We start from the raw sequence: 12,407 nt of genomic DNA, 5'->3' as shown, positions 1-12,407 counted from the left end.
GTTGAAATTTGATGCCATTTACGGAAGAGCCGGGGAAAGCAAGGTTTGAGGCAGTAGTAGTAAGAGAGGATGGATAGATTGACCGACTTTGAAAGTAAAATGATCAGGCGTATTACCTTTGATAAAATTTGAGATTAGCAAGCTTTGGTAATTAGCCGAGGAAGCGTTGAGTGGGAGGAGATCGTGAATTTGAGCAGTGGGTCTTGCGGGAAAGATAAGCTGGGTGGGAGGCATTAGTGATCAGAAGTACGATGGGCATGAGACTGGGGAGAGGTTGATCAGGCGCAGTAAGGGTGAAAGGAGGACAGTAGTAGCAGATACTGCTGTCAACTAACCTGACAATTTTTGAGCTCTAATTTGGCCATTCAGACGCCAACAATGTGTCTCGTAACTTAAGATTTGTGAAACTGCTTGAATCATTCTGCCTTTCTTATATGGCGTATACTGTGAAGCTTCTCACAAGGTGCATTTATTGCATGACCTCCTCCTGGCATCGAAACAAAATGTTAATTGTTCTTAATCAGCAATGTTCAGTTGGTCTTTCCTGCAATTTAACAGCAAATGTGATGCCTCTAGGATGCAGTTGTGTATGTAGCTGAGCACAAAAGCTCATTCATAACTGGTTGATTATATGGGTTATATTCAGCATTTAAAGAACCAACTATGCATAGCAATCAGTGGTATTCCCTGTAAATACTGGGCAATGAAGTTTGAAACATTTTAATAGGTACACTATTTCCATAATAAGACAAGGCAGCATAATGCTAAGTATAACTATCAGTTGCCCTTGGTTTTGTATTTCAAACCTTGCTGCAGGTTGGAGGAGGTAGGCTAGTAGTGGACTACTATCCAACTCTGTTGCTTTCTCACCTCTTTGAGGTCCTGTTAGGCCACCCCAGAGATTTCAGCAAAGAACCTAGGCTAACACTCTGGTGTAATGCTCAGAATCTGCTCTTTTAAGGTTGCATCTTTTGGATGAGATGCTAAACCAAGGCCCTGCCCTCCCAAGTGGATGTAGAAGATCCCATAGCTTTTACAAAGAAGCGCATGGGGGCTTTTCTGGTGTCCTGGTTAAATTTTATCCCTTAACTGACATTACTGCAACAGATTGCCTACAGATTATCTGGTTATTATTTTGCTGCTTGTGGGACCTTGCTCTGTGTAAGTTGGATGTTGTTTCCTACATTACAACAACAACATTTTTTGAGGCAGTACTTTGACTATAAAATGCTTTTGGGTGTACTGAAGTGTGAAAGATACTGGATAAATGCATGCCTTTTTTAACCAGATCTCACATGAGCAATATTGTGAAAATTACTTTTCCTATGTTAGAAAACTGGCTGCACCACACCTGCCATTTGATGTCAGTGGGACCAAATTCATAATATTCATATTAGAGGGAGGGGTTGTGCACAAACGGCACTTACTTGTCTCTAAAAGATAAAACACTGGGTCAGCTGAAATTTGGTTCTGACAAAATAATTTTATTCTTCTCTTTGTGTTGTGGGAGTACAATTATCAGAAAATGCACAACTCCTTGTCATCGACTGCATTTAAGATATAAACAGATCCACTTTTTTTTTCCTGTTAGTGTTGAAAACCAGTTGCTGCTGCAATAATGTTATTCTCACAAAACTGACGCACCAACCTCAGTATCTTTTTTATATAGAGTTGCCTTTGATTCCTTTTGAGGGAAGAAAAGTCAGTACAGTTTCCAGTAGCAGTAAGCTAATAGAAGACCACAACTAAACTAAGAACTTCCATTTGCGCAGTGTCTTTCATGACCTCAATGTCCCAAAGTATTTCACAGCCAATAAAGTACTTTAAAATTGTTGCATTGTTATAACACAGAGAAATTATGCAGCCAGTTTGCACACAGCAAGATTCCGCAAACAGCAATTGGATAAATAACCAGATTAAATTGTTTCTAATGTTGATTGAGATAGACATTTTGGTCAGGATGTATGGCAAACACTGCTCTTCAAGTAATGCTCTGGAATCTTTTACATCCACCTGAGAATATAGATAGCTCCATCTAATACCTCTTAAGATGGTACCTCTTCCAGTGCAGCACTCCCTCACTACCACAATGAAGTATAAACTTAAATTATGTTCTCAAGTGCCTGAGAAGCTTAAGCCCACAATCCACTGATTTGAAGGTAGGAGTGCTGCTGCAAAGCCAACACTTGATCCTTAAACATTAATTGAGCAGTCTTGGTCAGAGAAGCCAATCATACATTGGTTTTTGGCATGAAAATGGAAATATTCTGATGCAATTGAGTTTGAGGAACACAAGCCTGCAGTTGAGTAATGAGTAGCCTGAAAGGAATTGTCACTATCCAGTATACTATATTCGACCAACAAGGGCTTAATGCAGGTAATAGTCAAGTCTAGAAAAATTAAGATAGGCAGAGGCATACTGCCCCAGTATTACCAGAATTTGGAATGCAAGATTTCTGATTATTTTGCTGAGATCTCCAACTGAACATCTCTTTCTATTTTCCCTACCTGCTGATGATGATTTTCAAAGGTCCTTGGCTCTGAGAATCTTAACCCTTATCTAACCTCTCTCTCCTCTTTTCTTCCCTCACAAGTTGCACATGCTGCCAGCAGATGAACTACTAGAGATGGTGGTGGTGATTGGAATCGTTGATTCTAAGTTAAAGTGGCATTGTCTCATATGTTAGCAGGCCTCATATGCTTGATATCTTAACAGACCAATGAAGAGAAGACAAAACTGATATTTTCATTGCAATTCAGCTTCATGTTGAAGTCACTGGACAGTTAAAACTTCACTTTACTTCATATTTACTGTGCAAGTGTATTTCAGTACCGAAATATAATATAATAAAGAGAGGATTGCATTGTTGCTTCTTTCAAATTCCACTCACCACTTTGCAGATAATTACATTTGAAGTGCAGTCACTATAGGCAAGCGTAGTGGTTGATTTGCATACTGCAATGTCAAACAAACAACAAAGCAAATGATTGGTTAAACTATTTTTCTTTTGGCAGGAAGCGTGTTGGCCAGGACACACATTTAAGTGCACTATTCTTCAATGAATCATTCTCTCAGGATCTAGTTTCACTGATATTTGAAAACAAAACTTTATTTTGAAATTTAAGAACATTGATTTTTTTTTGAAAAAGGAGGCTTTAGGAAATTTGTTGCTTTTCGTTAATGACGGGTAAGAATATTTTAGTATGAAACATGTTTTAGCAGATAGTTCTATCTATGGCATTATTTAACTGTTGCATCCTAATGATTGAGAGCACAGTTGTAGTGTTGACATACTAACCTTCAAGTTAGCTCAGCTGTGCTTGTTCAGGTCAAAATAAAACCAGCTTGGAATATAAAAACTTAGCAGAAATTTTGGAAGGAACAAATAAAATATTAAACGAGGCATTGTATGGCTGAAGGAGTTGGCATGTCTCATCCCTCAGCTGTTTCCTCATCCCCACCCCATGGAGCTTCACTCAGCTGTGTGTATGTGCTTTAAGGTGCACTGTCAAAGCCGTCCATCTGTCCAGAGACAGAGGCGTGAAATAGGCACCAAACAGGGAAAGTGGTTCTGTATGTCATGCCAGAACTGGAGCATGTGCTTCTTGGAAATTGTTTTTTTTAATTATTATTGGGTTTAGCTTTAATTTTAGAACACATTGTTTATGGAGGGAAGGTGGGGATTTATGCCTAAAATCAGAATGGAAAAAGGCAGTTTCTATCATATAAGAAACTTTGGCTGATTGCCCCAATTTGGTCCCTTCTTTAAAAACAAAAATCATATCTTGCATATTTTCTTTAGGCTTTCCGCTCTCCCACACTTTCCTCCCTTATCTTGGGCTCCTTCTGTCACGTAATAGTGACTAAGAGGGCAGGTGATCTGCATCTACATCACTGGTAGTGGCACTATGACTCAGGAAAAAAAACAATTTTGATGGGTATGTCATTCATCTTTCTCCCAATCCCCAGTTTGCTTCCTACATTCATTATATATGCACCATCTTTCCCAGTTAGACTAGACTAGGGTAAAGTGACCAGGTTAAAGCTAGCCTGTCATGTTAAAACATCTCACCACCTCTTCTATATTGTCTTGTTTTTTTAGGGTTTAAGGTATCTTGTGCTCAAAGCTTCCAGTATATGATTCTTGCACAGCTAGTTGCAACCTCGGTTAACAAGGGAACTCAGGATCCAGTTAGATGTGAATTATTATTAAAAGAATGTTTATATATAAAAAAATGCTGGGTATTGTCAAAAGACACCACAATTTTTTATATTCCCTTAAGCTCAACAAGCCAATTAAATATATACCTTCTTACTAAGAGTTCAGTAGCAAAGACAAATTATTTGAAGGCTTGCTGCTCATGGATATTCTGTTCGATGAAATTTAATCTACAGTCCTTTTTGAATGTCAAAGTGTTAAAGTAGAAAAGTCAGCATCATGGAGGCCTGCTACATAGTACTTTTAATGCCATGTTAGTGTCAAGTTATTTGGGATCAGTGGGATGATTTGTGCTGGTAATGGCCTGTGTAAGAAGCACTTACTCTCTTGTTCTTCAGTGTTGCTTCCGCTCTGCATTCGGAGAACCATGACCGATATGAACGTCTCACTTCGGTGTCAAGCTCAGTTGACTATGATCAGCGAGACAATGTAAGTAATTTTGCTTTTTCTACAAATAGATTAAAAGGAAATTTATGTCAGTTGCACCGCAAACTTGTCATTTTAAAAGCACCTTTCATTTATATCGCACCTTTAACCTAAAACACCTCAAGATGGTTCACCTGAGCTTAATCAGACAAAAATTGAAACTGAGCCAAAGGAGGAGATATTTGGATGTGTGACTAAATACTTGATTCAAAGGTAGATTTTTTTTGAGGCAATGAACTTGAGAGCAGATTCGAAAGGAAAGGAGATAGTACTGACCAGAGGGAACCGTTTGCAATATCAGTTAGAATGGGGGGCAAGGAAGAGAAGTTGTAGCATCACCAGTTTGGTGAGAATAGGGTTAAATTGCAGGAAGTGAGCCTCTTGGACAAGATGAGCTTGGCAATGGTATAAGGAGAGAAACAAGAGAAAATTACAAGTTCCTGACTAAGGCAGTGGGAAATCTTGGGTAGGTGGGCAGTGGGAAATCTTGAGTAGGTGGGCAGTGGGAAAGGAGAGATGCGGCAGAGACACCTGAACAGATCAATCTTAGTGACAAAAGAAGCTCATGAGATCCTTGTACTTTTTGGACATGAGGTTGGAGGCGGCAGCATATAAAGGGAGAGGATCGGCTATGGGGGCAGGAGGTTGGGGGGATGGTGGGGGACAAGCTATGAATTAATTCTGCATTCCAGGATGATTTAGGAGTAGCTCCTTAAATGTCATCCTTTGAGGAGATTAATAGTAATATTTATAAAAGCTGCTAACTCTGTCGTAATCATAGTCTTATTTTTCCTCAATCTGCTTCCCAAATACAGGAATCCTAAGGGATTTTTTCCACAGTAAAGTTCCTTAGACTTTCAGATATCTTCCTGCTAGTCAAGTGTCTAGACTGAGTGAAGTTGGGCTACTCGATTGTGGAAGGATAAATTTAAAACTCATTCTTCTGTTTGCCTGCTGTCCCCACAAACCCACTTTATAGTAGTTTCTCTCATTTTTCCAGTGTCCACTTAAAATCAGCATTTCTGGGTAAATTAGTCTTCAGTGTTCAACTAGACCAGTGGTAGTCATTCCTATTGTAAGCTTTTCCTGCTGAAAGGAGCCCACCTCCTTGTGTCACTATAACAGTGGCTGCCTGTTGAGGATGCTGACAGACTTCAAAGTAAACAGTCTCCGCCCTGATATTGTAGCTTTGGTCATGAACTAGTTGGTCCAGTTAAGCTTCTAGCTGAGGTGTTAATATCGGGGAGTTGATGTTGGTGTGTTGAAGGTCAAGGGAGAATGGCTGTACTTGAGATGGTTGTCACCTGACATTTGCATGGGGAAGACGTTTCTGGCCTGGATGTTGTTTGGGTCCTGCTTTAGTCTGTGATAGGCTGTTTCATTATCAGAAGAGTTGTGAATGGATCTGCACGCTGTTGTAAGCAACGAATAGACCCATTCCTGACCTTGTGATATAGGGAAAGTTTTTGATAAAACAGCTGAAAATGGTGCTAAGACAGTTGCATGAGGAACTCTGCCATATTGTCCTTGACGATTATAATCATTTTCCTTTGGCAGTTATGACTCCAACTGCCATCAGTGGTTCTCTCCGTCCCCACAGACCTGAGTATTGCTTGGGTCATAATTCGACAAATGCTACCTTAATGCCAAAGCATTTACTCCCTTCTCTCCTGGAGTTCATTTTGTGTATTCGTGTCCTGATCATGGTTGTGATGAATTTGGAACCAGGTGGTTCCGTCAGAGCATAACTGAGCACTGTAAAACAGTTTATTTTGAGTGGATGTTGATGAATCACTGTGCTGTTGCTTGTTGGGTGGGTAGGGGGCGAGGGTGGGTGTGGGGCAAGTAGGATAACAACACTGTAATTGGGCTGAGATAGGACACTCTTGAATAGGACAAACCAGGGCAATCTTTCACTTTGAGTGGTGTAGCTGTACAGAAACAGGTTGGCTCAAAGAGTGGCTACTTCTGATGCAGAAGCCTTCAGCGATATAGCCAGGGTATTGCCAGAGCCCATATCTTTGTGTCCGTTGCGCTCAGCTCTTAACGTATGTGAAGTCGAGCACTTGGCTGGGCACTCATCCATGAAGATGGGGATCCCGAGAGGAGTTCAAGTAGACTGCTCCACTGAGCACATTTGGTCAATATTTTGGCCTTTTATTTTTACATTGTTATGGGGCTCCAACTTGGTTGACGATGGCCATGTTCCACATTTCGTCCAAGAGAGTGCAAGTGTTAAAGGCCAGTTGATAAGTCGGGAATAAAATAAGGAGTAAAATAGAGCTTTCAGCTAAGAAAGATACAATTGAAGCCACTGATGCAGAGAACAGATTTTTGTGCGACAAACAATGCCCTTCTATAAAAGGAAGGGTGGAAGGATAGGAGCGATTGACATTTTCTAAAAGGAGGCTCAATGTTGGGTTCATTGTGTTTTTCATGCTTCAAACAATGGCAATACAAGACTACCATTTGGGAACATATGATGGCCTGGTCAAACTAGTGTCAACTGTTCTTTTTGCATCCATTGTAATTCTAAAGCATTTAAGTTTAGGTTGCTTTTCAAAGCATATTACAGGCGTGTTACTGGGTCATTGATTGTATCCATCCTACATCTCAATGACACAATACCAATCTGATGATGAAGCAAAGTCCAGATCCTTTTTATAACCCTACCAAGGTCTCAAATGATGAACCATTTCATGCTGATCATCCAGAATAATTTTCACAAGAGTGCAAAGATTAGTCCAGTGACTGATTTTATGTACATATCTAGCTAAGCGGTCTTTATTTTCTGCTCTTTTGGGGAGGAGTTGGAAGGGAGCAGAATAGTTCTTAAAGTTACTTTCAATTTGCATTCTATAATTTCCTGGAATTTTAAATATTTTAAGAGAGAATTTTTATATCCCCTTTTTTCTTCCCTTTTCCTCCCCCCCCACTCCTGAAGTGTCAGATCTCTGAGTAGGATTATGATTGAGTAGACACCAGCTGCCATCACCCATTCCTCATACAAGAGCTTTAATAAAGTAGAAGACTATCCAAATGTTGAGGACATCCCATTTTATAATTACCAGGAGCAGGAACCCCCATACGGATATACATCTTTTTTTCTTTTCCCTACCCAGGAGAACTGTAGCCAATAATGGTTCAGCCACCCCTGGTTGAGATCAGCTAATTTGGTCCAGGCTTGAGGTCAAACGGGGAGGTCTTCCTGGTATTTATGACTTTGAGGTAGAGACTTCACTACTTAAACCATCAAGATACTGGTGAAGTTTTAAATCATTAGCCAGATGCAAAATGTTAAAAAGAAAGACTTGCATTGAGATAGTGTTTTTCCTGTGCACAGGATGCCCCACAGCACTTTACAGCCAATTAAGTACTTTTTGAAATGTATTCACTGTTGTAGGGAAAACACAGCAGTTGATTTGCTTACAGCAACCTCCCACAAACAGCAATGTGATAACAACCAGATGATCTGTTTTTGTGATGTGGATTAATGGTCAGTAGACCAGGGATTAATGCCCCTGCTCCTCTCAAAGTAGTGCCATGGGATCTTTTACTCCCACCTGAGAGGGTAGATTGGATCTCAGTTTATCATCTCATCGGAAAGACAGCACCTCTGACAATGCAGCACTGCACTGGTGTGCTGGTCTAAACTGTACACTGAAGCCTTTGGAGTGACAGAACTATCTGTGTCAAATCCATGGCTTTCTCACCCAAAAGCCATGAGATCTTCATGTTGTCTTCAAGATACCATGAAGGCCTGTGTGTTTTTCTCAGACATCACAAAAACATCAAGAATTTCTCTCTTTGTTGCAAGTGCTAAAGTTTTGAACCAGGACTCAAGCCTACAACCTTTCAACTCGGGCAGAAGTGCTAATTACTGAGCTGTGGCTGACAGTGATGGGTGTTTTCATCCTTCCTCCCATATAATTTAATTTCCCTTTTATCCTCTTGACTCCTGAAGGTGGTAGAATGCAATTCCATGGAAAATAACATGCCTCCAGGTTCCCTTCCACTTGGGTATCCTTCACCAACCACACTGACTGTCAGGTTATTCAGCAATGAGGGCTATTACAACTTGGTCGACATTCACAAACTTTGACTCTGTCCAGTTAGGACTCACTGAATAGTGACAAGGAAAAGAGGTCCAGACACACTCTGGCCCCTCAGCTTAAAGATGATGAAGCTATTTTCAACAATCCTGGTAGAACAACAGCTAATTCTGCAAGACCAGGGATTGAACCTGTCTCAAAGCTGAATAATTTAGTACCATAAAGTGAGCCACATTTATTCACAGTCATTGCAAATGCTCCTTAAATAAGTGAGTTCTCTGTGGCTTGACTAATGTCTTTTTTAGAAGCTGGATGAGAAAACTGACAATGGCACTGTGGTGCAGGAAGCTATTCGAGTGGGGAGAGCAAAAGGGAATGAAGTGGTAGTCGAGGACAGTATAGTGAAGGGGATTGACAATGTTCTCTGCAGCAAAGGGCAAGAGTCCGGACAGCTGTGTTGTCTGCCCGGTGTCGGGGCTTGGGACATCTGCTCAGGGCTAGAGGGGAACTTAGTGGAAGGGGGAGGATCCAGTTGTTGTGGTCCACGTAAGTACCAGCAACATAGGGAGAACTGGGAAAGAGGTTCTGCGTAGAGTGTATGAGGAGCTAGGCACTTAATTGAAAAGCAGAACTTCAAAGCTAATGGTCTCTGGATTATTACCTGAGCCACGTACAAATTGGCATAGGGCAAATTGGGTTAGAGAAATGAATACATGGCTCAAAGACTGCTGTGGGAGAAGTTGGTTCCAATTCATGGGCACTTGTAGATGGTGCACTACACTAGCACTAGTATTGGGGAAAGTGGGATCTTTACTGTTGAAGTGGTCTACCTGAACCATGCTGGGACTGGTGTTCTAGAGAGCTGAGTAGAGAAGTAGAGAGGGCTTTAAACTAATTAGTGGATGAAAGGGATCAAATTTGGGAAGATGTGGTAAACCAAAGAGTAGAGACAAGGCAAGAGAGAAAGGTATTAATATGGGAAATAAACACAACATGACAGGAAGGGATAGAGTGTACAAATCTAAGAGTAAAACAGTTAAGGCTAGAGGATACAAAAATAATAAAAGGACAAAACTAAAGGCTTATATCTGAATCCACATAGCAATCAAAAGAAAACACATGAACTGATGACGCAAATAGAAGTAAGTACGATCTGATAGCCATTAGAGATATGGCTGCAGGATGACATAGATTGAGACCTGAACATTGAAGGGTCCTTGACTTTTAGGAAGGGCAGGAAGCTAGGAAAGGTGGAGGGGTGTCTCTGCTAATTAATGGTATTAGTGCATTAGAGAGGGATGACCCAAGTTCAACAAACCAGCATGTAAAAGCATTGTGGTTTACGATGAGAAATGAAGGCAAGGAGTCACTTCAGTGAGTAGTGTGCAGGCCCCCTAATATTAACTACAAGGTAAGAGAGACTATAAATGAGGGTTTAATGGAAGCTTGTCAGAGAGCTGTGGCAATAATCATCGGGGATTTAAATTTACACAAACTGGAAAAATCAGATGGGCAAAGGTAGCCTAGATGAGTTTATAGAATGTTTTCAGTATAGTTTCTCAGAACAGCACATTCTGGAGTCAACCAGAGAGCATTCTACACTAGACCTGGTGTTGTGCAATGAGATGGGATTAATTGATAACCTCAGGGAAGGCACCCCTGGGTAGCAGGGATCATAACATGAATGAATTTTACATTCATTTTGAAGGGGAAGAGAGCGGGTCCAACACAAGTATTTTAAACTTAAACAATGACAATTACATGGGAATGAAAACAGAGTGAACTGGCAAATGAGGTTACGGCAATGACTATCTCTAACAAGAGACAATCTAACCATCACCCCTTGACATTCAATGGCATTACCATTGCTGAATCCCTCACTATCAACATCCTGGGTGTCACCATTGACCAGAAACTGAACTGAACTAGCCATATAAAGACTGTGGCTACAAGAATAGGTCAAAGGCTAGGAATCCTGTAGCGGGTAACTCACCACGTGACTCCCCAAAGCCTGTCCGTCATCTACAAGTCACAAGTCAGGAGTGTGATGGAATACTCTCCACTTTTTCCTGGATGAGTGCAGCTCCACCAATACTTGAAGCTTGACACCATCCAGGACAAAGTAGCCTGCTTGATTGGCACTCCATCTACGAACATTCACCCCCTCCACCACTGGTATTAATGCACAGTGGCAGCAATGTTCACCATCTACAAGATGCACTGCAGGAACTCACCAGGCCTCTTCAGGCAGCACCTTCCAAACCCACGACCACTACTATCTAGAAGGATGAGGGCAGCAGACACATGCGAACACCACTACCTGGAAGTGCCCCTCCAAGCCACTCACCATTCTGACTTGGAAATATATCGCCATTCTGTCGCTGTCGCTAGGTCAAATTCCTGGAACTCCTTAACAGCACTGTGGATGTTCCTACACCACATGGTCTGCAGCAGTTCAAGAAGACAAGCTCACCGCCACCACCTCTAGGGCAATTAGGGATAGGCACTAAATGCTGGCTGAGTCAGTGATGCCCATATCACCTGAATGAATGGAAAAAATAGGTAGGTTAAGCGAGTGGGCAAAGACCTGGCAAATGGAGCATATAGTGGGAAAATGTGAAGTTGTCCATTTTGGCAGGAAGAATAAAGAAGCATATATCTAAATGAGAGATTGCAGAGCTCTCATTTCAAAGGGATCTGGGTGTCCTCGTGCATGAATCACAAGGCTAGTATGCAGGCACAGCAACAAATTAGAAAAGCTAATAGAATGTTATCATATATTGTGAGGGGAATTGAATATAAAAGTAAGGGAAGTTATGCTTTGGTTGCACAAGACACTCGTGAGACCATATCTGGAGTACTATGTACAGTATTGCTCACATTTTAGGAAGGATGCAACTGCATTAAAGCAGTTCAGAAAAGGTTTACTGAGCTAAACCAAGAATAGTGGGCTGTCTTACAAGGAAAGGTTGGACCGGCTGGGCTTGTATCTGCTGGAGTTTAGAAGACTAAGAGCTGACTTGATTGAAACATATAACATCCTGAGGGATCTTAGCAGGGTGGAGGTAGAGAGGATGTTTCCTCTTGTGAGAAAATCTAGAACTAGGGGTCACTGTTGAAAAATAAGGGGTTGTCCATTTAAGAAAGAGATGAGAATTTTTTTCTGACAGTAGTGAGTCATTGGAACTCCCTCAAAATGCAGTGGAAGCAGAGCCTTTGAATGTTTTCAAGGCAGAGGTAGGTAGATTCTTGATTATCAAGGGGGTGAAAAGTTATTGAGGGTAGGAGAAGGTTACAGACAGATCAGCCATGATCTTATTGAATTAAGGGCTGTGTGGCCTACTCCTGCTCTTAATTCATATGTTGCTCAACTCGCCTGTGAGACAGCTCTCCTAATTCTGACACAAGCCTCCAGATATTAGTAAGGAGGACTTTGTAGTTTTGACAGGGCTGGGTGTGCCATTCTGTTTTCCATTGCCTAGGTTGATGCTGGGTGGTGAGTCCAGTTTCATTCCTATTGGACTTCGTAGCACTTTGATACAACTGAGTGGCTTGCTAGGCAATTTCAAAGGGTATTTACAAGTCAACCACATTGCTGAGGTCTGGAGCTGCATGTTGACTAGACCAGGTAAGGATGGCGGTTTTCCTTCCCTAAAGGATATTAGTGAACCAGAGGGTTTTTACAACAATTGACAATGGTTTCATGGTC

At 41.3% G+C, this 12,407-nt stretch overlaps 1 protein-coding gene across 7 annotated transcripts in view; it reads left to right on the top strand.

Moving 5' to 3' along the window:
• The window catches only part of LOC121277832 (CSC1-like protein 2), a 290,835-nt gene that overhangs the window by 164,617 nt on the left and 113,811 nt on the right, over positions 1-12,407 (top strand). For all 7 annotated transcript variants that reach the window (XM_041187511.1, XM_041187512.1, XM_041187510.1 and 4 more), the window contains one exon: positions 4,559-4,649. In XM_041187511.1, coding sequence (XP_041043445.1) covers positions 4,559-4,649 — 91 coding nt within the window. The remainder of the gene's footprint in view (positions 1-4,558; positions 4,650-12,407) is intronic.

The sequence above is a fragment of the Carcharodon carcharias genome, chromosome 5 (genome assembly GCF_017639515.1).
Source record: "Carcharodon carcharias isolate sCarCar2 chromosome 5, sCarCar2.pri, whole genome shotgun sequence".
NCBI classification, from domain to species: domain Eukaryota; kingdom Metazoa; phylum Chordata; class Chondrichthyes; order Lamniformes; family Lamnidae; genus Carcharodon; species Carcharodon carcharias.
This window is presented reverse-complemented; position numbering and strand designations above follow the sequence as displayed.